The sequence below is a fragment of the Crotalus tigris genome, unplaced genomic scaffold, assembly GCF_016545835.1.
Source record: "Crotalus tigris isolate CLP2741 ecotype Arizona unplaced genomic scaffold, ASM1654583v1 scf7180000024301.445443, whole genome shotgun sequence".
Classification (NCBI taxonomy): domain Eukaryota; kingdom Metazoa; phylum Chordata; class Lepidosauria; order Squamata; family Viperidae; genus Crotalus; species Crotalus tigris.
The window spans coordinates 47209-75195 of record NW_024100473.1 but is presented as its reverse complement, the minus strand read 5'-3'; the positions used below and the strand labels follow the sequence as shown (position 1 = coordinate 75195).

General features: G+C 42.2%; 2 protein-coding genes across 4 annotated transcripts in view; both read right to left on the bottom strand.

The window, feature by feature from the left end:
* The window catches only part of OTUD5 (OTU deubiquitinase 5), a 58238-nt gene extending 57036 nt beyond the window's left edge, over positions 1-1202 (bottom strand). For all 3 annotated transcript variants that reach the window (XM_039324436.1, XM_039324438.1, XM_039324437.1), the window contains exon 1: positions 470-1202. In XM_039324436.1, the coding sequence (XP_039180370.1) occupies positions 470-1054 (585 nt within the window). In that variant the 5' untranslated portion in view covers positions 1055-1202. The remainder of the gene's footprint in view (positions 1-469) is intronic.
* Positions 1203-4205: 3003 nt separating this feature from the next.
* Positions 4206-27987, bottom strand: part of KCND1 (potassium voltage-gated channel subfamily D member 1) — a 61656-nt gene continuing 37874 nt past the window's right edge. The window contains exons 3-7 of the mRNA XM_039324470.1: positions 24772-24934; positions 24579-24662; positions 22319-22414; positions 20089-20336; positions 4206-7727 (exon numbers count right to left, since the gene is read on the bottom strand). Of these exons, the coding sequence (XP_039180404.1) occupies positions 7511-7727; positions 20089-20336; positions 22319-22414; positions 24579-24662; positions 24772-24934 (808 nt within the window). The 3' untranslated portion in view covers positions 4206-7510. The remainder of the gene's footprint in view (positions 7728-20088; positions 20337-22318; positions 22415-24578; positions 24663-24771; positions 24935-27987) is intronic.

Below are 27987 nucleotides of genomic sequence, written 5' to 3'. Positions count from 1 at the left end.
TCTGTATGATACACTCTTGACAATTTAAGCAATTATTTCAGACACAATGCTACTACCAACGCACTGAATTTTCACACCTTATTGCCACTGGCAAACAAACTAAAAATTAAAGCTGGCAGAACTTTTTTCCAATAGAAAAGAGGCATAGTAGCCAGTTCATACACGTTCAGTGGCAGTTGTAGGATTGTCAGGAAAGTTGTGCATTACGGGGTAAACTCATCAGCAATTCCACAGGGGCAGCAATTTGGTAGCCCAGCCGGTGTGCTTTTATCCTCACCTCGGCTGGCCATTTCTAACCACGGGGGGGGGGGGAGTAAACCATTATTGTCTTATAGTCCAGAGTTGAGCCAAGTCCCTCCTTTGGCTATCACACCAAAGGTGGCGGACTCGAGTCCGATGCCCTCCGTTCTTCCATGCCCCTCCAGAGGCCTCCCTTCTCGATTTTCGGTTCCTTTAACTAGAGGGGTACCTGCTCGACGGTGGCCGGGTCCATGCTCTCGATGCGGGCTGCCGCCGTCTCGTACTCATCTTCGCTGTTGTAGCCGGCGCCGACCTCATCTTCCTCGGGACTATTGCCTCCCCCTCCCCCAGGCCCCGCCGCCCCGCCGAGCCCTAGCCCGCCGCCAGGCCCCCCCTGCCGTCGCCGTTTGCTGTGGCCGGGCCCGGAGCAGCAACCGCCGCCTACTCCGCCCCGCGATTCGGCCACCCCGGGGTCGAGTAGGCCGAGGCCGGGCCCGTCCCCCCCGGCTCCAACTCCGGGATTAGGCGGCGGAGGGGACCCGGCGGGGGGCAGTCCCCAGCGTGGCGGCGGCGGGGGAGGCGAAGCCCGGGGACGGGCTCCGCCGCGCCCGGAATGCGGATCCCCGGGTCCGACGCCTCCCCCAACGCCGACGCCGCGCGGGTGGGAATCGGCGCCGGAGCAGCCCCGGGAGTCAGGGCCGCCTACGCCGCCGGGGCCCCCTGGGCCGCCGGGGCCTCCCCCTCTCGAGCCGGGCTGGTCCCTATCTCCGTCTCCGGCAGCCGGGCAGGCCTTCTTCTTGGGCAGGATCGTCATGGCCAAAGCGAGGACGGGAGGGAAGGGGACAGGAAGGGGCTGGGAGGAGAAGGAGGAGGAGCAGCAGCACCGAGGGGCGAGACCCCCGGGCAGGAGCCGCGCGGAAGGACGCGTGTGTCAAGCCGGCAGTGGCGGCGGCCAGACGAAGACCGCCGCGCACCGAGGGCCGACCGCCGCCGGGTGCCCGGATGAGACGGGCTAAGCCACGAGCAGGTTACCCGGATGAGGAGGGCTCGGGGAGGGGGGGGACAGAGGGAAGCAAGGGCAACGTCGGGGGCGAGGAGTGGAAAGGGACGGCAGAAAGGAGAGGGAAGGTGGAGGCAAAGTGCCCGGATGACAGGCTCAATCACAACGTATGGCCGTCCCACGGCAACTCCGCTCAGCAAAGCAGGGAGGCGGAAGGAAGCGAAGCATTCAATCCCCCCAGGAGGCGCCCGAGAGGGAAGCGGCCGTCCCGAGCAACCCAGTTTCGCTGATGAAAGGGCCTTTTCCCGCTGGCACCTAAAGCTTCCGGACCCCTCGCGGTCTCCTGACAGCGGCGTCTACTATGGCCCATCTATGGGCCCGGCCTAGTGTCAACATCAACACAGCCGGCCTCTGACCCCGGCGAACTCAACATCCGTTTCCACGCCCCTTAGCAACAGGTGAGGCGGTCCCTAGGCAGACCATAGCAACCATCCCTTGCCTGATGGTTGAGTGGCACGTTATTTAAACATTCATGGACTGATAGTGGCGGAAGTCCTTTCCTTGAGTAGACAGCGTTACTGTCAGTTAGCTGTTACCCTGCCTTTTTATTTCTCCTCCTCTTCCCCCCTTCACAGTTGACTGAGTAAGGGAGGCGGGAGCTTCTAATTTATCTCAGCAGCAGACTTCGTTCCGATAGGGCTAGGAATATAATTACCGTTCCTTAATTCGTTAACAAATGCACATCTCATTTGTAATTGGCGGAAATGGGCAGAGTCTTTCTGATTGGCTGGGGCTCTCCCGGATGTAAAAATCGATAGGTTGAGGCAAAAGTTCTTGCGGCTTTTTTTTGGTGTCCCGAAATTCTTCGATCTGATTGGCTACTGCGCACTTCCCGAGTGGCCTGATTCTTAAGCCGTCCAAATCGAGAAAGTGTGTTCCGGTGGTTTATAATCGTTTTCTTGAACTCGATGTTTGTTCCAATAGCTGAAACTACAATTCCCAGAATATCTATTTAAGGGCCATGCTTTCTGAGTATACTGGGAATCGTAGTCGTAACGTTTCTTACTGTGCAGACAGTTTCTCCGAAGCATTTGAACAAAACAAGGGTGAACTAAACAGGTTGTCTTTTTTTTTGTATAATTATTTTTAAAGAGAGGAAGTGAAAATGAAATTAGTTTTCATTTTATAGATAGACAGAAAAAATAGCTCCTCGACGGTTTTAAGAATATATTAAATAGAATATAATGGCAAAAAATATGGCCCAAAACATGGTTTTAATACATGTTTCCCAAAATGAGATGTACCTTCCTTTGGGAAGTGCAGAGAAGATCCATGGATGGCATGAAGAGTCTTTTAATTAATAAATCCACCTAGCTTAAAGTTTCGTTCTATTGTTTTCATTATTCATTTGTGTTCATTTTGGTGTTTGGATTTTGGGGGGAAGTGTGTACATTAAGATAATACTGTACTAAAATATTGGCAAAAAGTGATGGCAAAAAATTTAAGAAGTAGCTTTTTTAAAAGGACATTTTTAATACATATGGACAACATTTCTAGTGAACATTGTACATGATACTGAATTTAGAAGTATTGTTTCTGTTAGTAGTAGCAGCTAAGAAACCATGAATACTGAGCTGCAAGTATCTGGATGAGTACTAGATGGCATCGAGAAGCGAGTGGTTTCTGTACTTTTGTATCTCTATGCTGTAATCTAGCAGTGACCCAGATTTTTGTAAATCGTATACAGGTAAATTCTCAAGTTACAATCATTCATTTAACAATGGTTTGGAATCACAATGGTGCTGAAAGAAGGGACTTATGACACATCCTCCAAGTTATGACTGTTGCACCACCCTGCAGTGATGTGATCACAATTTGGGCACCTGGCATTTATGACAGTTGCAGCATCCTGCAGTCACGTGACTGCATTTGTGACTTTTCCACTCAGGTTCCAATAAGCAAAGTCAATGGGAGAAACTGGATTCCCTTAATGACTGCATGATTTGATTAACAATCACAGTGATTTACTTAAAAATTGCAGTAAAAATGGTGTCCAGTCACTTGATAACTCGCTTAATAATTGAATCACTTAGCGATCATATATTCTGGAAATGTATGACCAGAGACAATATTTGAACCTTACTGTTATATCCAGATTATGCAGTTCAAGTTGCTTGTGGAAGCAGAGGGCAGAATATATTAAAATAGCCCTGTTCAAAGCTGTGTGGTATTTGCAGTGTTCCATATCCTTTTCCTGATTACTGATTTTCAGTATTGGTGTCTCCCAACAAATATGTTGAAGCACCTCAAAATTCCTTAGTAGTAATACAGAGCACTAGGTTACGAAAGCCGATTCTAAATATTTGTTTCAGGTTTTTGTATGCTTAAATGTTAAGCACACTAAAATATTTATTGATTCAAATTACACTATATGAATAAATTGTCCTTATTTTTACATTTTTAAAATTAAATGTAGTGATGATATACTCCAATTCCATATACATTCATATGGATCCATAAATCTTATGCATGTCTATGTATCAGTGTTATTTCCAAAAAAAAAAAAAAAAAAGTTTATATCAGCCCCAGTTATTTCCATGCCAACAAAGTGTGATTTAAAAACATTGTTTTTATTGGGAAAGATAATTTGGTTAAAGCTTTTTTTCTAGATTTTAATTAGAAAATGTTTTATAGAATAATAATTTGAATAACTTTCCAAGTGATACTTGTAATAATGGAAGTGGCTAGTATACGACCTCAATAAGTGATTATGTTCATCCAAAAATTCTCTGATACTTTCCCTACATCAGTGGTTCTCAACCTTTCTAATGCCGTGACCCCATAATACAGTTCCCCATGTTGTGGTGACCCCCAACCACTTATAAATCACCGGGTGCCAGGGGCGTGGCCAAAGAAAAGGGGGAAAAATGGTGGACAGCCTTGTTTAGCAACCCCTGTGAAATGGTCATTCGACCCCAAATGGGGTCCCAACCCACAGGTTGAGAACCACTGCCCTACATGGAATAAAAAGAGCACAAAGCTGCTTTGGAGCTCTCATCCAATGTTGTTTATTGGCACAAAACTACAACTGCGTCCAACTTCTCTCTTCAACATCTTCTTTCCCAGTATACCTCAGTAATGATACCTCCTGACACTCTGTTAAACCCATCCCATATGCTTGACATTGCATTTCTCCCTCATTATACACACAACCCCCCAGTCCAGATCAGTTTTGTTCCTCCTATTTGTACACAAATAGGAACCTGAGTTGATGTGAAACTATAATTATACACATCACAAGCCCACACAGTATGAGAACAAAGGGAATTCTTTTCTAGTCCAACCACTTTTCTCATTCCCTCAGGGCACAGCAAGAACTTTGTCATGTTGAGGGCTAAATCCAGAATATTCATATATTCAGCAAAATTGACAGTAACATTTTCCAGACTATCCCATCACTTCAGAAAGTGAAAGGGTTTGTTTGCATATCAGAAACAAAAGTCAAAACTTCTTGCATATGGTGAATTAACAAGTTAGAGAAAGTACCTTCTAGTTTTTTTGATGACAAGTTTTTTTACTCTTAGAGAAGACCATTCAGACATGTACCTTCACCACAGTGTTCTTGAAGCAGTAAATTATCTAATCTAGAAAAAGCTTTGCAAATGGATTCTGGTGCTTTGTTATTAGATGTGTAAGAATTTTCATATATGGCCTTCATTTGAGACAGATCGGAGATTGTAAGATGTAGATTGGAGAAGGGAACTATGTGTAAGAAAATGCAGATTTTCTTTGCATATAGTAAAACCTGGGAATATTGCTATCAGTTTCATGAGGACAGAGAATTGTTGTTCAGTTTAACTCTGAAGCTGACACCGGGTACTATATTCTACATTTAGGGTGCTTGTAAGTGAAATTTTCATTGTGCAGTTGGGCTGCTTTATTCCCAGAATGCCTGATAGCACCATTTATGAAAAAAAAAAAACAGAAGAGATTTCAGGAAAATGAATAAATTATATTCTGTTCCTGACCTGTTTGCATTGTCTTTTTCAAGCATTTGTACTTAAAACTATTGTTGAATTTCCAGTTCCCCTAAGAGATAAAAAAAAGAATAAAAGACATATTCTTTTCCTTGGATATCATTCAGTTCCCATCGTTTGTTAAAAGTACATGTGTGATCAACATTAAAGTGCACGGGAAAAAAATGATAGCATTTTTTTAACTATCCGACACATGGAGATATTGCTTTACTTGTGGTGTGGGAAACTGGTGCATAAATGGAACAGCAACCCTGAGAAACAAATGTAGAGGAAGAAAGGGAGAAAAGCCAGAGTATGTGTTATGTGGGTCTGTCTGAGGATACTAACTTTCAGCACCCCATGAGTCCCATTTACCAGAGTACAGGCTGAGTTTAGGAATTTAGCCTGAATGCATTTCATTCCATTCATATTCACTAACATGCTGCTGCTTTGCAGGCCTCCAGTAGAGCAGGATTTTTTGTAATTTGGCCATTACCGATTCCCATAATTCTTTAGCATGGCCAAAATTCATGCTGGCTGAGGAATTGTGGGAAACATTCCAGTATATGTGGAGGGCAGCAATTTGTGGAAGACTGGCATCCCCTAAGTTGTGTCTTAATTGACCAGTGATTTTCAGCTGTCTCATAACAGGTTATTGTTATTCCACATACATATCCAGGAGAGAGAATCCAACATAATTAGCAAAAAAAAAAAAAAAAAAAACCACCAGAAAACAGTCAGGATGGACACAAACAGAACAAAGAAGCCATTCCTGTTTGAGAGAAAATCCTTTTCTGGACATGAGAGCTGGCCAACTTGACGCATGCTATGGGGCTTGTGGCTGGTTTGATACCTAGAACGGTATCCATTATCCCACCAAAGTGCTTTTGCTTCTTCTCTGCTTTCTGCCATTTTAGTTCCTTCCCCAATTACAGTGCTTGGTTAATATCAAGATTCAGTCTTTCCCTCCCTGGTTATTATAATGCAAAAAAATGTCTGTAGGAGAAAGACAGCCACATAAACCACTGTATCCTGCTCTGCAGAGTTGGTTCAGTTCTTCACAGCATATCTTCCATCAGGGTGGTGAGATGAGACGGGAACCCAGCTATACATGCATGTGACAGTTTGCAGCTGTAGACTTGGGATCTCAACTCTTGGAGGTATAATACACATGCACAGTCTTTATGCTACACAATGTGGGGAAGTGCAGGTTTCTCTTTGTGTGTGTGTGTGTGGTTGGGATCATAATACATGAGATTCCCGTGAGGTGTAGCATTTTGGTGCAATAATTTTTTTTCTTTTGCTTTTAAAGTGCAGTTTCCAAGAGACAGAACAGGTATTGGGAGAGAAGGAGAGAATAAGAGGCAGGTGGGGTTTTGGGGAAGCTGATAGGCTCCATCCACCCCAGTGATGTCATGGCTTAGCCAGGAGATAGAAAAAATATTGGAAGCTTTGTTGATTCTGTCTTTTTTCCTTTTTTCGTTTCCCTCCTTAAATCTTGCAAGCATCCATGGGTCATTGCTCTAATCACTCCACAACACTTTCTTGACTATGCTGGGGACAGAATTAATTAAAAGAGGTTTTCTCTCTCTTGAGAGACTTAGACCTTGAGGACTAGGTTTTCTGAGGCTGCAACTCATCTGTCAGCCCCGGCTACACTGATGTAGGAAACCTACAATTTTTTCACCATTAGATTCTTCTTCCCTTCTAAAGCCATGGGTGCCAAAGTCCTTGATTCCTTTCCTGCTCTAGAATCTAAACCCTTCTTCAGTTCTAGAGTTAAGAGAACAAAAAGCAGGAGTCTTAGCCCACCCTTGTCCACAACTTCAGATTCAAGAGGTTTGGTATTGTGAAACTATCTAAAGGGTAAAAAAACCCCATCCCCCATAGCAGGGATATGTTCCTGAGTACCCCAGAGATCCACCTACTGTGACCCAGTTTTCCCTGCATTGCTCTACTCTTCTGAAGTTGCATAGCATCTGGGATCCACTTCATCCCCTCTATGGCTTTGACTGCTGGGGTATGGGAGTTGGGCAGGCATCTCTTGCATAAGAACTTCCTGTGTTGGTGGGTATCAATATCACCCCGACAAAGAAAGCTGATTCCCTCTGATCTTCTCCAGGTTGCAGCAACAGGGTGGGGTAGAACACCTATGTGGAAGAGCCCATCCCCAGATCCTAAATAAGACTCTGTTGACCAGCAGGGACTCCTGAAGGACAAAGGACCACCAACCCAACCCCACCCCAGCCTCCTCTTACAAGGAGGAGATCTTGACAGTCTCATGAAGAAGGTACGGAGGGGAAAGGCTGGAATTGCGCACGGGTCCACCAGGGCCTCGAGGTGACGGAGGCTGACTGTCATCTGGTGTGTTGGCAGGAGGAGTGGGGATGCAGATAATGGCTGCTGTGAAGTCAGTGGTGTCACAGTTCAGCTTTAAGTTGTCATGGGTTTTGGCATTCAAGTTGGAACGGCTAGAGAAGCAGAAAACAAAGGAAGAAAGAGAGAGAAATTACGAATGCAGAGGTCATCCCAGCCTCAAAGTATGAGATTCTTTAATAATAGACCTTGGGTGGAGAATCAAAGACTTCCCAGATATAGCTGAACCATAACTCCCGGCTCACATGGCCAAATGCTGAAAAATGCAAATAAACATAGCCATATCTGAAGGCTTAGCGATGGGCTGAACCACAAAAATTCCTAACAAATATTAAAACTAAACAAAAGAAGCATGTTGTACAAACGCAGTCACACTAGCCAATATATTTCTGAAGCCGCTAAGCAAATTCAGCCTTCCTTACAGAGCTGGGGTTACAAAGGTCTATGGCAGAGCGCTGCTTCTCCCAAAGAGCTGATCCCCAACATTTTAATTATTTTGAAATGTATCATTTCCATCTTTCATAATTTGTTCCCTGTCCAATCCTTGGGACAGTTTCCTCAGCTGTTTATAATCCACCAGCAGTATATTGAGTGATAAGCATCCATTCTATTTCAGAAATATAGCCCAAAAGCCAAGCTATCTTTGGTTTGCTTGTATTCCTTCAATCTTCTTGGTCATCTTTTTTTTTAAAAAGACATTTTATTAAATTCCAAAAAGAAAAATCATAACAATAAAACAATAGCAGGCAAAAATTAAAAATTAATATGTGATATGTTTCAAATGATACTAAACCATGTGGCTTGATATACAGGATGATCACTGCAAAGACTTTAATCATATTTAGAAAGGAGGAATGGAAAAAAAAGGGGGGGAAATGGTCATGCTGAGATAAATAATAGTCTTAAAATAATATATAGATCAGCAACTGGATTCACAACATCTGCTAAGCCATAAACAAATCACTTTGTAGCTGTAAATGGCAATATTTACAGCTACAACATTTGTTAACAACATTTTGGACCAGCATCTTTTGAGACATTTGAGATTGTAGAACATCTTGTTAAATCCTATAAAACTAAAAAACATATTCATTGTTATAGTTACTTGTTATTGATACATCAATTTGATATGCAGATAATAAGAAATGAAAGGAATAAAAAGATAGTAATAGTAGTAGTAGTAGTAGTAGTAGTAAAATTGGAAGGGACCTTGGAGGTCATCTAGTCCAACCCCCTGCTCAGGCAGGAAACCCTATACCATTTCAGACAAATGGCTGTCCAGTCTCTTCTTAAAAACTTCCAGTGTTGGAGCATTCACCGCTTCTGGAGGCAGGTTGTTCCACTGGTTAATTGTTCTAACTGTCAGGAAGTTTTTCCTTAGTTCTAGGTTGCTTCTCTCGTTGATTAGTTTCCATCCATTGCTTCTTGTCCTGCCTTCAGACGCCTTGGAAAATAGCTTGACTCCCTCTTCTTTGTGGCAACCCCTGAGATATTGGAACACTGCTATCATGTTCCCCCCTCGTCCTTCTCTTCATTAAACTAGACATACCCAATTCCAATTGTATGGATAAGTATAATGAGATATGAAATTCATTTATATAAAACATGGTAGGTAAAAATAATGGTTATATAAATGTATTAGAAATAAATATACACATACTTGAATAATATTTACATTAGATAAGTTTAGATATTATATATTATAACTGTTAGTAATTATATTTTCATTTTTTCTGTTATATTTTCTAACTTTTTAAAAGCATTTTTTCATGTATTCTTTCCTTTGAGAATGTATCAATCATAATTATCTTGGTGCTTTATTCATTTTCTTTTTTGTTACTTTTTTAAAAGCACAAAAATAAATAAAAACAAACAAGTCACATTTGGCTTATCACAATGTATGCACTCAGCCTCTAGTGAAAGGTTTTTCTTTTACTAAATGAAAGATTTTACAATCATTTGAATGACTTTGAATTATATAGCCCAGCTCCACTCCAGCAGGGAAAAGACCAAATATTTAACAGAATACAAGACTGAAGTGAGGGAATTGGAACTGTCCACATCCTTATTTGATGATTCCTGCATTTGGTTGGTAAATATGTAGCACCCAATGTTTCATCTGTCCCACTCTTGCCAGCAGAGGAGGCCCAATAATTCCAGCTGGCGGGTCCAGGAGGAGGGCCTTCTCTACTGTTGCTCCAGCCCATCTCCATCTTAGGTTGTTGGCCCAACCCTCCTATCCTTTCCTAAGGGCCTAAAGACCTGCCTCTGCCAGTTGGTTTGGGGGCCCAATGGGGAAATAGCACAGTGGAGATGGTTGATTGAGTAACAACAGATCTCACCTCCTCCCATTTTGCCCCTGCCCTCTCCATGTGTCCTTTTTTAATCTTTGGCTTTAATTTATATTTTAATGCAGGGGTCCCCAACCTATAGGCCCAGGTCTAGTATCGATCCGTGGCCTGTTGGCCACCGGACTGTGGGAATGGCTGGCGAGTGCATGCACATATGCACGCATCCTCCCCATTCACACTAGTGCCACCACATGGGTGCTAGCAGTCCCGTTTGCGCATGCACGGGGGCCACTAGTGCTGCCAGCATCACATGGGCACTAGTGGCCCGTTTGCGCATACACACAGGTGCTAGCGGCCCATTTGCACATGTACGTGTGCACTAGCGGACTGTTTGTGCATGCACGGGGCACTATCCAATATGGCTATTATAGTCGATCAATCATCTGAAAGGAAGACTCTGTTTGATCTTTTTCAGAGACTGAAAAAAGTATAAGAACTAAGAACTAGAATTAAGAGAAACTTCCTGAAAATTAGAACAATTAACCAGTGGAATGACCTGTCTCCAGAAGCAATGAATGCTCCAACACTGGAAGTTTTTAAAAATAGACTGGACAGCCATTTGTCTGAAATGGTATAGGGTTTCCTGCCTGATCAGGGGATTGGACTAGATGACCTCCAAGATCCCTTCCAACGTCATTATCATCATCATCATCATTATTAGTGATTTAGTATATTTGTGCCCACAGGGAGGGAGGGGGGAAGGCCACAGGAAGAAAAGATGGAAGGAAGGAAGTCATTCCAGAGAAACTGAAGAGATAAATACATCTGAGGTAAATTTTTCACACCTATTGTGTGCCATTCAAGTATCAGAAGTTTTAATGGAAACTGGCCTCTGAAAGCTTCCTGTCTTCACTGCTTTTCTTTCACCAGTGGTGTTTTTAAAGGAAAATTACTCTTAGTCATGCATGAGCATTTTAAAAGCTCAGCCAGGACTGAGGAGGAGCATCTTTCAGCAGGTAGAGAGAATGTGATTCTTTCCTCATGATGTAACATCCAGTAAGGGATTTAACACTTTTTTTTCTTTACCGCTCTTCATTTTGTAACTTTTGCTTTATACAATTTTGTGTTTATTTTTTTCAGTTTATAAAAATGTATTTAATAATTTTTTTAAAAAAAAGAAATAATTATACAGTAAGGGGAAAATAGTTTTAGGTCAAAGCACAAAAAAGAAGCTCACCTGATGAGGTCCAGGCAATAAGCTTAACAATTAAATACAGCTTACAAACAACACTGGCTGCATTCATACAACATACAGTACTAAAACCATAAGTTAACCAACTACATTGTAGCTTACTGTGTGTGTGAGATCTAAATGGCTGGGTTTACAGAGCTGGCTAAGTTGTAAGCTGTGGTTTGCAAGCCACAATAGCTGAGTTCACATCAGGCAATGGTCTTTGGAGTGCAATCCTCTTGTGACCCATATTGATGACCAAGTGCTTGGGTTATAATATATTTCACGCCCTGGCTTTGTATGTTTTTATGTTTGGGAATGTTATGGAGCCATTTGTGTGCTTGAAGCTGTTCAAAGCCTTAAGCCCCCATTCCCCACCATCCAGTCAGACCTGAAGAAGCTTCTTGGATGAGAAGCGAAACATCTTCAAAGAAGAACAAGAAAGTCCAGTTGCCTCTTGAAAAAGTTATACCTTTGGGATAACCATGACCTGGATGACTGAGAATCTCCATAGACGTTTGGTATTATTGTTTGGTATTATTCTTCTGGTGTCACCACTCTTCTACCAGAAGGTGGCAGAAGATCCATGATTTAAAAAAAAAAAAAAAGTCAAGCAGGTCTCCAACATTGTTAAATTAAGTTTCTAAGCACCAGCCTTAATTTCAGCAAGACTCCTATTTTTTACTCATGTCTATTTGTGTGAGCCATTTGCAGCCTGAGAAAGTCCAGACACTTCAAGGTCACCTGATGGGAACCTTTCGAGCAGCGCAGACTGTTTCCCAAAACAATATGATTGAACTGTATTGGTGGACAATGGACACAGGGTGGCCCAGGGAGGGGGAAAAAAAAAAGGGGGGGGAGTTTAACTATGCTACCTTTTGTGCCAAAGCCTCAGGACCATCTTTGCTTCTTCTATACCTATTTGGATCTATCATTAAAGTTATACTCCTAGTAAAATAATGTGCCAGGAGTTTCTTTTGCTGCATATACTAATGGGACAGTTGGCTCTTGGTTTGGTACTATTCCTCTGGTGTTGCCACTCTTCTGCCAAGAGGTGGCAGAAGATCCATGATTTCAAAACGCGGTAAGAAACACGAGTCTTGCTGAAATTAAGGCTAGCACTTAGGAACTGACTTCAGCAACGTTGGAGACCTGCAGCCTAACATTTGGCTGATCATTCATATATTAAATTCACCTCAGCCATCTTCTTGAGTTGCTCACAGTGTCCCCTGCTGATCTGTCTCTTGTGTACCATTACTTCCATATTTCAGACCCCCAAGGTTTCCTTGGTCTCCTGTGTCCTCCGGTTTCTCCACTTATCTGCCCGTTTTTCTTTCAGCCTTTAGGCTGCTGGTATCCCTGGACTCAACCAGCATCTATTTTACACCTGGGTGTGCGTTCTTCTGCCTATCTTTGTCCACCTCAGTATATGAAAGTTGGTTTCTTCCATTTCTTTTGCAGTAGTTCAATTATATTATGGCCAATTCTTTCTCCTCCTGAATGACCAGTTGCATCAGAGCAGCTGAGTCAATTACTGCAAGGAGGAGGAGGTGGGGGGGAGAGAGATCACATTTATAGCAGTCAATCTGCAGATACTTAACTCATTCTTTTGACTGACAAGCTCTTTATTCTGTTGGAAGACTCAATAGAAATAGCACAAATAGAGCCTAGAGCAGTAATCAAAAGCCATCTAGTTCTGACACAAAACACCCATGACTGAATGTTTCTCCCCAATGAATGCTTCTGGCTCTTCCAGATGAAGATGCTATGCCTGCTTTCCTGCAATAGGTTCTTTTTTTCCTGAATGGGTGCCAATGAGCAATCAGCCATTCTCCCTATTATTTCCTTCAGATAATGGAAGTGACTTTTATGCTCCTTCCCTAAACTTCTTTTCTCTGGTGCTTGCACTGTCCAGCCTCCTTCAGCCTTTCCTCAGATTTCTTTCTATTCAAACCCCTCTATCATTTCAGCTTTCCCCAGAATCATTCTTGAAATGGAGATGTTAAATTAAAGTTGTGTCCATGGAATGTTTGGTAACTCCTTTAGTCAAACATTTTTTGTTTTGGTGACATAATCTAAAGCAGAGGTCCCCAATCTTTTGGAGAGAGGTTTTTCTGCGGACCGGAGGGGGTGTGGTTTTGTGTGCTGCCTGCATCCCAAGGATGGGTCTTTGCTTGTTTGTGTGGACCCGTTGCTGGCATGCTGCGGCCTGATACTGGTCCATGGACTGGGGGTTGGGGACCCCTGATCTAAAGTACTATCCTATCCCCTCTCTTGTTAATGGAACTCAATTTTAAATCTGCATTAAGTCTTAGATTCTCAGCAGGACTGAATCTTCCCAGGGAAATTGAAAGAGTTATGTGGGGAGATGAAAAGCTTCTCTCCAATCATTTTTGATCTCATCTTTCATCAGTTATAGACAGATCACCACTCTAACGTAGCTTTCCAGAATGCCCTTTGGATACAGGACTTCAGTTCTTATCATTCGCACTCAGTCCCTCACATCTGGCACCAGACTAAGAAAAACTGCTATATCTGTTAGATCTTCCAGCAAGAAATATTTCGTCATGTGTATAGAGTAGCACAATGAAGACAAGCTCCAGCTTGGTTCAGAATAAGCTGCGGTTTGCTTAACCATGGTTTTCCTGAATAAATCAACATTGGAGAGGGTCACAAAACAAATTAAACCATTATGATTTTGACACTGCAGTGGCTGGAGTCATGCAACATATAAGCCTTTAAGCTTTATGAATTACAGTGGTTGGGCTCATGCAGTGTGTTGAGCCAAGGCTTCATAAATAAACTAGAATTAATTAATTAAGAAAATGTATATGGCCGCCGAACACTCTCAGTGATTCCAGGCAGCTGATAAAAATAAAAGCCCAGTACAAAAAACAATCACCCCCATGCCCCAGGCAACAAAAAACAAACCAGCCTGTTAATGGGCTTCATATCATTCTGGGGTTCCCAGGCCTGTTGGCAGAACCACGTCTACAGGGCCTTGTAAAATAGTGTCTGAGTGGGAGCCAATCTTATCTCTGCAGGAATAATGTTCCACAGGGAGGGAACCACTACAGAGAAGGCCCTTTTTCCTGATCCCATTAAATGGCTCTCTTAGGAGAGGGGTACCATGGCATCCCCTGCCTCCGCACTCTGGTGGGAAGTAATATAGTTTTTTGTGAATACCATGTGAGCCATGTGAGGCAAGGACTCATACCAACAAGCCACATGCAGCATCTCTTTATGGCCCTAGACAGCCTAATAGCACAACAAAATCAGGCAGAAAAATCCGATTTGCAGCAGTGCCCTCCTACTGCACTGAAATAATCCCCACTTTCTACCTTAAAGCTCTTAAGGTAGCCCTTGGTGATCACCCATGTCCACTACAGTCCTCATACGTCCATTTAAATAAAAAAAGTGGGGACCTAACTACAAACCATTTGTCCTATAGTTTTAGCAGGTTCCTGGTGGTCTCCCATTCATGTATGAACTAGGTCAGATCAACTTTGATTCTGGGGAATTAGCGAAGGTCAGCTACTTGCTGACACCTGCAGTTAATCACTATCAAATTAGTGCCACAAAAGCAGCAGTTCTTCAAAATGGAATAAGTGAAAATTCACCTCTCTGTCCCACTTAACACAACGGGGTGTACTTTTGAGCATTCATGCATATGATTGCTGCCATAACATTGTTATAGCCCTGTTACAATATTTCTAGATCACAAGGTTCTGAATGGTAAAGAGTTGTAAAGAAATTTTAATTTTTAATATGTTACAAACCACAAGGGGAGAGTTAATCATGCAGGGCAGCCTATGAATAATATAATAAATCAATCAATAGAACTGCATGGCACAGATCTCCTATGCATTAAGCAACAGAGACCAGCTCATGTGTTAGTCCAGAAAGGCAAAATGTTTGGGATTTCATTCCCATTAGCCACCAGCAATAAGGGGCACAATGGCTCAGCTGTTAAAGATGCTGGCAGTCCGAATTTGACTTCCGTTACTTGCCCCAGCTCCTGTCTACCTAGCAGTTAGAAAGCATGCAAATGCAAATAGATTAAGAGGCACTACTTCAGTGGGAAGTAACAGCATTCCGTGCACCTTTGGCATAGAGCCCTGCCAGCCACGTGACCACAGAAATTTTCCCTGGACCACACAGGCCCCCTCGGCTAAGAAACAGGGATGAGCACCGTACCCTAGAGTCGGACATGGAAAACTTTTACCTTTAGCCACCATCGTTGATTCATTTACTTATTTAAATAATTTGTATATAGCTACTCATCTCACAAAAGTGACCCTGGGTGGCGCAGAATGGCAACCCCCCTCCTCCAAACAATAGCATAATTCATAAAATCATCACAGGTAGTCTTTGACAGATGACCACAACTGACCACAAATTTCTGTTACTGAACAAGATAGCTGTTGAGTTTTTGCCTCATTTTACGATCTTCCTTACCACAGTTGTTAAGGGCATCACTGCAGCTGTTAAGTTAGTAACCCAGATTAAGTGAATCTGGCTTCCCCATTGACTTTGCTGGTCAGAGGGTCACAAAAGGCGATCGCATGGTTCCTGGATGCTGCAAGCATCATAAACACACACCAGTTGTCCAAATTTTGATCATGGTAGTGATGCTTGCTTCTTGTAACCATTGATTTACTTATGGCCGTAAATGTGAAAAAAGGTCACAAATCACTTTTTTCAGTGCCACTGTAACTTTGAATGGTCACTAAATGAATGATTGTAAGTTGAGGACTACCTGTATACAATCCACATCCTAATCCATGCCTGGAATCAAAAGACCATTCCCAAAACAAAACAACCAAACAATAAAACTCGCTTAAGCTCCTGGCCAAACAGACTTGGGGCCATCCAGATCTACTGGGGGATGCTTTCTCCTGGGACAGGCAGGACTCAGCAAGGTCTTTTCTTTAAAAAAAAAAAAAACTTCCAGTGTTGGAGCATTCACAGCTTCTGGAGGCAGGTTGTTCCACTGATTAATTGTTCTAGCTGTTGGAAAATTTCTCCTTAGTTCCAGGCTGCTTCTCTCCTTGATTAGTTTCCATCCGTTGCTTCTTGTCCTGCCTTCAGGTGCTTTGGAGAATAGCTTGACTCCCTCCTGAGATACTGGAACACTGCTATCATGTCACCCCTCATCCTTCTCTTCGTTAAACTAGACCAGGGGTAAGCAACTTTGGCTCTTTTATGACTCGTGGACTTCAGCTCCCAGAATTCCTGAGCCAGCTGTGCTGGCTCAGGAATTCTGGGAGTTGAAGTCCACGAGTCATAAAAGAGTCAAGGTTGCCTACCCCTGAACTAGACATACCCAATTCCAGCAACCGTTCCTTATATGTTTTAGCCTCTAGTCCCCTAATCATCTTTGTTGCTCTTCTCTGTACTCTTTCTAGAGTCTCAACATCTTTTTTACATTGTGGTGACCAAAACTGGATGCAGTATTCCAAGTGTGGCCTTACCAAGGCATTGTAAAGTGGTATTAACACTTCACGTGATCTTGATTCTATCCCTCTTATTAATGCAGCCTAGTACTGTGTTGGCTTTTTTGGCAGCTGCAGCACACTGCTGGCTCGTATTTAAGTGATTGTCCATTAGGACTCCGAGATCCCTCTCACAGTTAAAGATATTGTAGAAGGTATTGTAGAAGATGGTGTCCAAATGGATGTGGGGCCTCAGATCACTTCCCCCTGCTCTAGGTCATGCATGGGAAGCTCCAGCCAGGAGTCGTGATCTGCCCCACAGAATAAGTGGCCAAAGCAGAAAGTCTTATCTCCATTCCCAAGCCCCTACCCCAATGATGGCGAACCTTTTAGAGACCAAGTGCCCAAATTGCAACCCAAAACATGCATCGTTGAGTGCCGGATGGGTGTGGCCAATTGGGTGGGCGTGGCCCATTGGGTCGGCGTGGCTTCAATGGTAACGGCAGATTGGGTAGGACTAAAAAGTTCAATCAATCAATTCCAACTTTGCAAGATCTTTTTTTTTCCCCCGCGGAGAAGTTGAAATTGACTGATTGAACCTTTTTTTTTTTTTTTTGCACACGGCGGCAGAAGCCTAAAGCGAAAAGGTTTTCTAAAACCCAGCTGAAGGCCTAGGACTGGGGCGACGGCATGCGTGCCCACAGAGAGAGTTCTGAGTGCCGCCTCTGGCACCCGTGCCATAGGTTCTCCACCACTGCCCTACCCCCATCTTACAGAGCAATAGTGGATAATCTGTTACTCTTAAGCTTCCATGCTTCTTGCAAGCATTGATTTGCTTATAATTTATTATCTGCATTTCATTCAAAGCAATATCCAAATGAGTCAGTTAAATCCCCATACAAAACTGTAAACTTTAAAAGAACCAATCAGGATCTCATCAACTCCTTGATAGTGAGTTGCCACCTTCAGTATGAAAGAAGAGGAAAATTACAAATACACAAAGATAATTATAGTAATTGCCTTGAATTTATTTTAGCTTTTGGGCTGGCCCCAGCAGCATCTATGGAGGGGGAAAAAGAAACATTGAAGATGGCACGCATGACTATATGATAGGTGCTCTGCTACTTTTTAATGTGCTTCGTGATGCCATAAAGAGAGGTGGGGCTTCAATCAGGTGGTTGTGATTGTCATCTTGATTTTATTTTTTTTTACAACCCAGCTTGGTTTTACCCCCTCTTGTTCTAATTCCTGGTTTTGGAATGTGATTCTGATTAGCAAGCTAGGGAAATGACCTTGGAGAAGGCATCCAGAAGTCATTAGGACAAGAGGAGCAGAAGAAGCATCAGTTAAGCGTAGGGGGAAAGTATGAAAAAGAAACTCAGACTGTCTGCTTCTGACTGCCTGGAGCATGAGAGGGAGGGAAACACAACAGTTTTGCACAATTCTGTTTCTACAACCTAACTTAATCAAGTAAATTTCCAGTCATCTTGTGGAGTGCATTTCCTGATCTGGTTTACCTTGCAGAGCAGAACTTTGGCATTCCATTCAAAGGCAAATCTTGCGCTTTCACTGGAGGAGAAATGCTGATCATTCAGGCTAAGCCATTGGGCTAGTATGGTTAGTTCATTGTTTAACCAGAAAACCAAAGTAGACAAAAATAGGCCCAGGGGCAAAGTTGATAGGCACTAACATGTCACTTATATTCTTGATTTACTTCCTCCATGTTGCCCTAGCCTAACCCTAACCATAAACTTCTCTCCATCCAGTCTATCTATTTCTGTTAAGGCCATAACTGCCCAACCTCCTCCTGCAGAGCCCAAACATATTTTCTTAGTAAACTGGTCATAAATCTCCTTTATGCTTCATCCTTCTATGGGTCTGCTTGTACTTGACAGCATAGTATAGTAATGGCGAACCTTTTAGAGACCGAGTGCCTAAACTGCAATCAAAACCCACTTATGTATCATCGGGTGCTGGGTAGGCATGGCTCATTGGGTGGGCGTGGCCAATTGGGTGGGCATGGCTGCGATGGTAACAGCAGACTGGGTGGGACTAAAAATTTCAATCAATCAATTCCAACTTTACGAGATTTTTTTTCCTGCGAGAAGTTGAAATTGATTGATTGATTGAACCTTCTTTTTTTTTTACACACGGCAGCAGAACCCTAAAATGAAAAGGTTTTATAAAACCCAGCTGAAGGCCTAGGACTGGGGCAATGGCACGCGTGCCCACAGAGAGGGCTCTGTGTGCCACCTGTGGCACGCTTGCCATAGGTTCGCCACCACGGGCATAGTACAATTAGATCCACTGTATTATTAAACAAATCTGGTCATATTTATTAGCTGTTAAAATCAGTTATGCAAGAGATGGAAGGGAAGCAGCTATGGCAGTATATTATACTGCCATATATGCAATCATGCCGTCAGCTGGATATGTAGATTGGATTTGCATTTTTGTCCTCCTAACAACTCCTTCCCAAGGACCTGAGGTGGGCAGATGTTTTTATTTGATGGTGTTAGAGGTATTGTCGCAGGTAAGCTGTTGCAAGTAAATCAGCCTTTTGCAATTGGGGATTTTTATTAATGCCAATGATGTTGAAGTGGTGCTCCAAATGTTTCGGAATTGCCCCCAAGGTGCTATTCCTATCGATACCCTTTTTGATTTTTTTTTTTTTTGCCACAGTCATTCTGCTTTTATTTGCAGGTCTTTGTATCTTGTGATTTTCTCCAGTTCCTTTTCTTCTGTTCTGCTGTCTCCAAATGTTGCAATGTTCACTATCCAGACTTTTTGTTTTTGACTTTCTTATCTACAGTGAAGAAACTAAAATATTTACTATTGCAAAAACTTCAGTGACCTGGAGTTCAAATCATCAGGTTACTGTATTTTAAATGGGTATAAAATATTTTTTTTAATTTAATTGCCCTCGGTTCTATGGGTATTCTTTATACATCACCGTGAGGTATTTTTACATACTCTACAGATGGTCTTTGATCTCCAGGGAGGAAAGCAGAGATGGGGAACCAGTGGCACTCCAGATATTAACCAGCTAAAACTCCCAGCAACCCCAGCCAAATGACAGTTATGATAGATAAAGGGAATTCTGAAAGGCCATGAGTTTTTTTATCTTATTTGTTTATATTTATTTTATCTTTTTTATTTGAGTACTAGTGAGACACCTTGCCAGCATATCAATCTAAAAAAAAAATCTGTGATTCTAATACAGTCAGCACTAGTTTCCAGTGGCCCTTCAGGCAGGAAACTTCTGGGGATTAAACCTGAGAACGCTGGCTTAAAATGCTTTGCTACTGAGCTGAGGCTTCTCTCTGTGCTGAGTAGCTTTGGTAACACATTTGAGCTGTGTCTCCCCACTCCTCACTCTCTCCTGCAGATAATGGATGTAGTCAAAGTTTTTTTTTTTTTTTGAGCATGAATAATGCAAGTGGAAGCAATCCCTCCTTCCCACTGCTTGGGTGTTAAAAGCTGCAGGCGTACTTCCTACCTCTGGGGGGCAGCGCTTTTCTGGCTGTTCAACATATCCAGCTCTTGGGCACTGGCGCGGCTCACAGACATGGTGGAGTTGGTGAGGCGAGTGTTGCGGCGCCTGTTGCGGCGGGGGCAGCAGGAGGTGCTTAGAATCCCTTTGCTTCCTTGCTGAGAGGAGAGAGAGGTGCTGCGGCTGGTGCGGTAACCCAGGGGCTCAGTCAGACAAAAATCACTGTAGGAGTGTTCATCGGTAAACTCATGACTCTGCATGTGAGTGAATAATAATAATAAAAATAAAAGAATGCCAGGGAGGGGAAGATCGAGAGAATAATAATAGTAATAATAATAATAATAATAATAATAATAATAATAATAATAATAATAATAGAGGTTAATGTGTGTGGGCAAACCTATTCTTACTCCCAAACACCCCTTCTTCCAGCAGTCTGCTCGTATCAGATTACCTAATTAATACTTCATCAGAGTTTTCCCCTAGACCAGGGGTAGGCAACCTTGGCTCTTTTATGACTCGCGGACTTCAACTCCCAGAATTCCTGAGCCAGCATGGCTCAGCGTGGAAACCTCTCCATTTCTCCTCAGCATGGCTGGCTCAGGAATTCTGGGAGTTGAAGTCCGCAAGTCATAAAAGAGCCAAGGTTGCCTACCCCTGCCCTAGACACTTCCTTCACCTCATGTGTAATTTAATGCAATTCTAAGATGGCCCCCTTCACTTGCCTCTTCCCCCCCCCCCTTCTAAACTAAAAAGCCTCAAATATTGTAACTTTTCCTGGTAAGGAGCCTGCTCCAATGATTTTTTAATAATTTGGATTACTTCGTTTTTGCCTTCTCAGCTCAATACTCTTCTGAGAAATACCGACCACAACTAAAAAAAGATTACGAATAGGATATTAAGAATGGTGACACCATTAATTTGTATTAAGGCATTATGATTCCAGCGCTTTTATTATCAGTTCTATTCCTGATGACTAAAAATATAGTTTCTGCCTCCCCCCCGCCTACACTGAACTGACATCTTTATTGAAATAGTAATAAAACTCCAAGATCCTCTTCTTGGGTCAGTTACTGCCAATTCAGCCACCAACAGCTTTTTATGAAAAAAAAAGGGTGGCGGGAGGGCACCCAATACCCATTGCTTTTCTTAGTTCACGGCGAGTCTGTTACGTTATTACCATTTTCCCAAGAGAAATTTGTCCTTCAATTGCTGCTCCTCCTTGTTTTAACTATCCCAGTAAATTAATCTTGCAAAATATAATCATTGCTCATTTCTAGTTCATTAGGTTTCAGCTAGTGCAGAAAAATACAAAACATATATTTGTATACCTGTAGAATCAGTTCAGACTGTCATATCCAATCTAGGCAGTCATATTCCAGTCAAGATGAGCAGTGTTAAAACAGTAATGAAATTTGGGCGAGATAAACAAAATCAAGGCAAGTCTTTCTGCACCCAAGAGCAAATGAAAACAGGACCTTGGACAGCTCCACATGAACTCTAGCTGAAATCACTCGCTGAAGGCCTCTTTTACAGAGTAAAGCTTAAACTATACGGACATTATAATGCAGTTTCCAGAGTTATATTCAACTTGAAGTCTGTCTATGCCATCACTGCCACCCCAGTTAGACAACTCAGTCTTTCAAGACCTTCACAGGATCCTATGATTTCTGTCCTGTACTATAGTTTAATAATTAAACTATAATTTAATAATAAACATTAAAATGGCTGTAACTGATTTAACTTCGTATCTACTGGCTATCTGCAATTTCAGTTCTCCTTGAACTATAAAAAGTAGCCAACATTCTACCAGAAGCAATGAAGCCATTACTGGGAGAGGTGGGGGGGGGGAGAATCTGCCCTACAAAGCCAATGTGATCAGTCTCTCCCCTTTAATGTTGTTGCTTTTATTTCGGGTGAAGTTCTTTATTTTATATACATATTGTATGTCTGGGGAAAAAGCTGCCTAAGAATAAGATAAACACAGTTCCAACCTCTCCCTCAATAAGAAACCCTCAAGTATTTTTGGAACGAAACTCTCATTCTCCCTCTGAGCATCAAAATTGTAGCTTAATATTTTGTAGATCATAAAGCTGGAAGATTGGCTTGCAAGGTACTGGACAGAAAGCAAATTTCATGTGTCAATATATACATGCGGGCTTTACCCACCCACTTCTGTTTTCCCAAATTCCTTCCATCTCTCCTCTGTTTTGACCCCCTCCTTCCTGTTACTCACTGTAGTTTTCTCCAAGCAGTGCACGAGATGGTGGTGCTGTTGTTCAAAAGCTGATCGGTTGCGCACTGCCAAGGCATGGGCATCGGGATCTCTGTCCTGGTGAAAGAAGATAAAGGCAGATGGTATATCTGATGGACCTACCCGTCCATACCCATTTCGTTTCAACAACTGGTAGCTCCAGCCTGAATATCAACATATCTAAATGATCAGAACCAACATTGGACATGCAAGTGGAAATGTAAAAATGGGGTATATAAGGTTTGAAACCTATTCAACTTTTAAATACATTTAAACAACTGTATTTCAGATTGCAAGAAGGGTGGCTGGGTATCTGAGTGCCTTCCATTGAAAAGAAGGTTTCTGCATTTAGAAAATAATACTGCAGGGTTAAGGTGTGGCTATATTTTGTCCTTTCCCATGGACTCCTTTTCTGTCTATAGCAGGGGTAGTCAATCTTGGCTCTTTTATGACTTGTGGACTTCAACTCCCAGAATTCCTGAGCCAGCTAAGCTGGCTCAGGAATTCTGGGAATTGAAGTCCACAAGTCATAAAAGAGCCAAGATTGACTACCCCTGGTCTACAGTGTATTGACATTTTGCAAACTAGGGAGCCTTTCAACAAAGAATGCTCTTGTTGTAATGTGAAGTCAAGGAGCTTATTTAAAATTGGAATTGAGACTGGAAGCATTTGAGGAGCACCAGATTAGACTTTTAAAGTTATTTTTTTTTAAAAAAAAATATTTACATACCACTGTTCATATAATATACCACAAACAAGATAAACAGATTTTAAGAGTGGGCTTCTATGATGCCTGTGTTAACCAGGACTGAAGCATTTAAGAGCAACAAAGGGAGAAGAATTAGCAGTCAGGACAGAAACCAAGTGGTGCAAGGCTTGATAGTAATGTAGGAGGCTGCATTTTGCAGCACTTGACATTTCCAAGCCATCTTCAAGGACAGTCTGACTCAGAGAATATGTGGGAAACACCAGTGCAGCTAAATTTATTGCACCACAAAAGACATAGCATCTGAATCAGTTAAAGCTGACAGAAAGGCATTAGGACAACAGTAGCCCCAGAAGGTCCAGAAGCTGTGAATTGGGTCCTTTGATGGCATAGGACAGCATCCAGAGTAGCTGTTTCTTCAGCCAGTCTTCCGCTATCCTTAACAATGAATGGGTTCAAATATAGTAAACTATAGTTTGTTGCTATTTGTTGACTAAATGAAAATGGGCTCGGTAAACAACGACACATGTGCTCACCCAAGCCAACACAAAACAAATTATTTTGTAGCATAATGCAATGTTCGTTTTATTTGGACAGCACTTTAATTAAATTGCTCTCATTAACGAATGGGACTTTGCACAAAAGGAGCTCGCAGCTTCCCTTAGATTTGATGAAAGGGAGAAGAAATAGAGATGGGAATCTTGGACATAAATCTAAAGCAAATGCCAACATTTCCAATGGCCCATTCAAGAGATTTTGTGATTATATGCACAAGTGTGGGAGATAACAGAGAACCAGAATTATTCCCTGGGGAAGAGCATTCCAGCGTTGGTTTCAGAAAGTGACTCATGGTGAAAGCATTGTTTTAAGGGTGGCCCAAGGATGTGAAACTGCTGGCCCTGAGGACAAACATGGTACTCAGCCTAATTTCAAAAGCCCTCTGACAACAGTCACATCAACTTCTCTTTTTGCCAGAGAAGAGACAAGAGTCCTTTTGCCAGAGGTCTAGACTGATCATTTGCAGATTGTTTCTGAAATTAGGCTAAGTGCTGCCTGCCTCCCCATAAATAAAGTAAATAAAATGGGGACACAGAAAAACAGATCAAGAGAGAGAAAACAATAATAGATGTGACAGAAAGGGAAAGTGAGCTGGCATCTCCTATCTTTTTTCTTTTTCTTTCCTTATCTTTCGGCAACTAGCTCTGCCTAAAACTATCTTCGGCTTAACATGCAGTTCTGGCAAATTATTCTCCACACTGATGGAATTCAACGGAGATTACAGCCCAGCTATAGTCAGCCCCCAAAATCAAAGGTTTAGGTTTGCTAATTTTGACTGCAATAGGAAAAAATTGAGCATATTGGCCCAAGCAAGGAGGAGGAACAGCACTTTTCCATTCACACGGATCCTTAGTTTCCTTACTGCTAGGAAATGTCAACTGGTTTAAGAAAACAATCTGTGCCAATGGTTTTAAGGATGCGCAGCCCGACATGGATAAAACTGAGGGCACCAAGGTGAACAGAGAACTGAGTTCATACCCCAAGGCCTCCACTCTGCTTGTATTGAAGAAAAGCGTTGGTAGTGCCACTCTTGGCCAGTCGTATTCGGGTCAGGCGAACTTTCTGTAAAGGGGGAGAAACACAGAGAACCATTTGTGGAATGTCACAGATAATTGAGCCCCCCCCTGTCTGTGGTTTCCTCCTCCTCCTCCCCTCCTCCTCTCAAATCTACCTGCTGAGCTCGTCGCTTATCTGCCCTCTGATTCTGGTGGTAGATACGGCTGAAGTTGGAAACAATGACAGGTACGGGAAGGGCGATGACCAGCACCCCACTTAGAGAGCAGATGGATCCAAAGATCTTCCCTGCAATGGTGCTTGGAACCATGTCACCGTAGCTGCAAGAGATACGACAGTTACTGCAGCCTTTAAGCCATCTCTCAATTGCCCACGTGAACATGTTACGCTCTGTCTTATAACACCCGGAAATGAACATATTCCCCCTACCAACTAGTGCCTTTTAGATAGGTTGAACCTCAATTCCCATAACCCTGAGGTAGTATTCCACTGGATTAAAGGAACTGAAATCCAATGCATCTGGAACGTTGTTCTTGGCCAGTGTTACAGAAGGCTGGGGAGAAAATAGCTGACTGCTCAGTAGCATAATCAGGACTTTCAAGTCTGGAATCCAAGACTGTGCAGTCTGCCTCTGTCCTCCCACCCACCAAGTAATCAAAGACTGGCAAATAAGAAACCGGACTGTCAGTTTTGTCCAGCAAAAAGCATTGGGTATACTGGGGATTCACCAGGATCGCCATTGTTCATTTAAACATCTTCCTCATTAGAAAAATAAACCTTTAGATTAGGAAGTATTATCTCTATTCCTCTCTATATATCACCATTCTGACAACAACAAAAAAAAACCCAGGTCTTATTCCAAAGTCAGTGGGTGGGTTTCACAACTGAAGCCAGGCTCATTGCCTTATCAAAGGAGCCTGCATAAGATCATTAAGTTCAGATTCTCAATCAACAATCAGGCTGTGTATATATGTAGATTTGGGGGGGGCATCAAGTGTGTGTGTGAGTGTGTGTGAGAGAGAGAGAGGGAGGGAGGGAGAGAGAGAGAAAGGGAGGGAGAGAAATTTTGGATGGGCTGCTGAATTTTTCATTGACCCCTTCATTGACAGTCTAGCACACTGTTAAGAGCAGCTTGATGTAAAAAATCAAGCAAATGAAAAGATCTTGATCCTTTGATTTCCATGCTGTGAAAATGTTAAGTTGTGTGACAAGCTGCTATTAAGGACCCAGGAGGATGACTAAATAATAGTGGTGACATATCTATTAGATAGTTTGGGTTGCGTGTGTTGCATAAGGATTATGTAAGCACGGGACTGGAATTTTTAATTCACATAAACTTGAACTTTCTTTGATCAGTACAAACTTCCAATATGTTTCTGTTAAGGGGTCTTTTGTTATTCATTTCACTGTTCTGGTCAATTCTGTTACCATATGTAGTTTCTGAAAATAATTGCTTGAATATCTATACTAATTATGTAGGTTTTGAATATATTTTACAAAAAGGAATGATTAAATTTGTATTACAAGTAAGTTATTTATGGTTTAATCATACATTTAAATGTTTTTTTAACTGTGACTAAATTTACAATATTTAAGTGGCACTCTATTAGTTAGTCAGATAATAGCTTCTAGGCTGAGAAGCTAAAGAAGAATGACCCTGGTTAATAGTTGGATGGGAGTCCTCCAGAATACCAGAAGTGTACCCTAGATTAAGAGGTTGAAAAAACATCTTCAAAGAAGGCAATAGTTGATCACTTTCATGTCATTACTGGGGAGTAGAACCATTGGTGGTATAGAAGGATGATAGGAATTCCATCATTTTTTATATATGGGAGTACTATGGGAGTACTGTAAAGAATTTATTTACTTGTAAAGTGAGTAGAAAAATAATCTCCCCCAATCTGGTGCCTTCCAAATATGTTGGCTTTCAATTCCCATCATTCCCATTCAGCATGTGAAATAGGGATGATGGAAGCTGGAATCCAATACATTTAGTGGAATTGATTGCAAAAGTTAGTATAAAATTATCTGATGCTCTACTTGTGTCTATATAAATAGACTCATGTCAATGAGAAGTGACTGAAGACATATGAAGATAAAGTTCTACAAACAACCCCCCAAAATTCAGCTACTTTCATTGGCCACTAAAAATCAGAATGTACCAAGGTAGTAAAATGATATCTGTTTTAGGAAGAAGCAGGATTTAGATAGATAGATAGATAGATAGATAGATAGATAGATAGATAGATAGATAGATAGATAGATAGATATAGGATTTTGAATGGTACGTTTTTGAATATTCAGTCCCAAAAGAAGCTTCATGCAACCACATGAAACCAATAAGCAAGTGAGCATGCTTAGAACTAATAAGAATATTATATGACTCAATCTATGAATTTTACCATTTTGCCAACTCTAATCCCACTGCTAGATTTAAATCTTCATCCTGGTTCTTCAGGAGTAAAGGTAATTAACGTTTCATTTCATGATTGCCTACCTCATTTTGAAACTGATCTTTTCTCCCCCTAAAAAGAGATCTCTCTCTGTATAAGTCTGATGCAGAGTATCTCATCCTTGCATCCTCCATATAGCTGGGATGAAATCTTATAATTCCCACATAAGGGCTACAATAATCTAATTTATTAAACTTGTATGCCACCCAACTCTCAATGACTTTGGGCTATGATGGATGATGATGAAGATGGGAATGGTATTCTAACATATCTAGAGGACACTGGAGCTGGAAAGGCAAGCCTGATACATCAGTTAAACCGGTTCAAAGAATATTAACCCATGTAATACAGGCAGACACATTTCAAATAACAATCACTATTTTTCAAGCATCAGTCTCTTTCCACCCCTCACTCCCCTTTATCCACCAGCATCAGACCTTAAACCTTTCCCCTCTTTTTCTTCAACATATAAATGCCTCTAAATATACAACATTTGATGATCTAGATCAGGGATCTTCAACCTTGGCCCTTTTATGACTTGTGGACTTCAACTCCCAGAATTCCTCAGCCAGGCACGCTCTAAAAGGGCCAAGTTTGAAGACACATGATCTAGAGGGACAAATTCCTCCCCACCACTCACCCACACATATCCCAGTGTTTCTGGCAGTATGGCTTCATGGGTGAGCTGGACATCTTCTCACGCGACCTTGTTTCCCAACGTTCTGTAGGTGGAGCTGCTTCCCCACCAAGGTGTGTCCTCCTCCGCAAGGATACCACCTAGCTGTCATTTCCAGCTCATAATGGAGCAAATTCCATGCAACCAGTTGACTTAAGGACTGGGAATCTATGGCACCTGTCAGAGAACAGCAGGTTCCAAGAATTATGGCCTTAATAACTCTTTAGTTCTGTTCTGATGAATG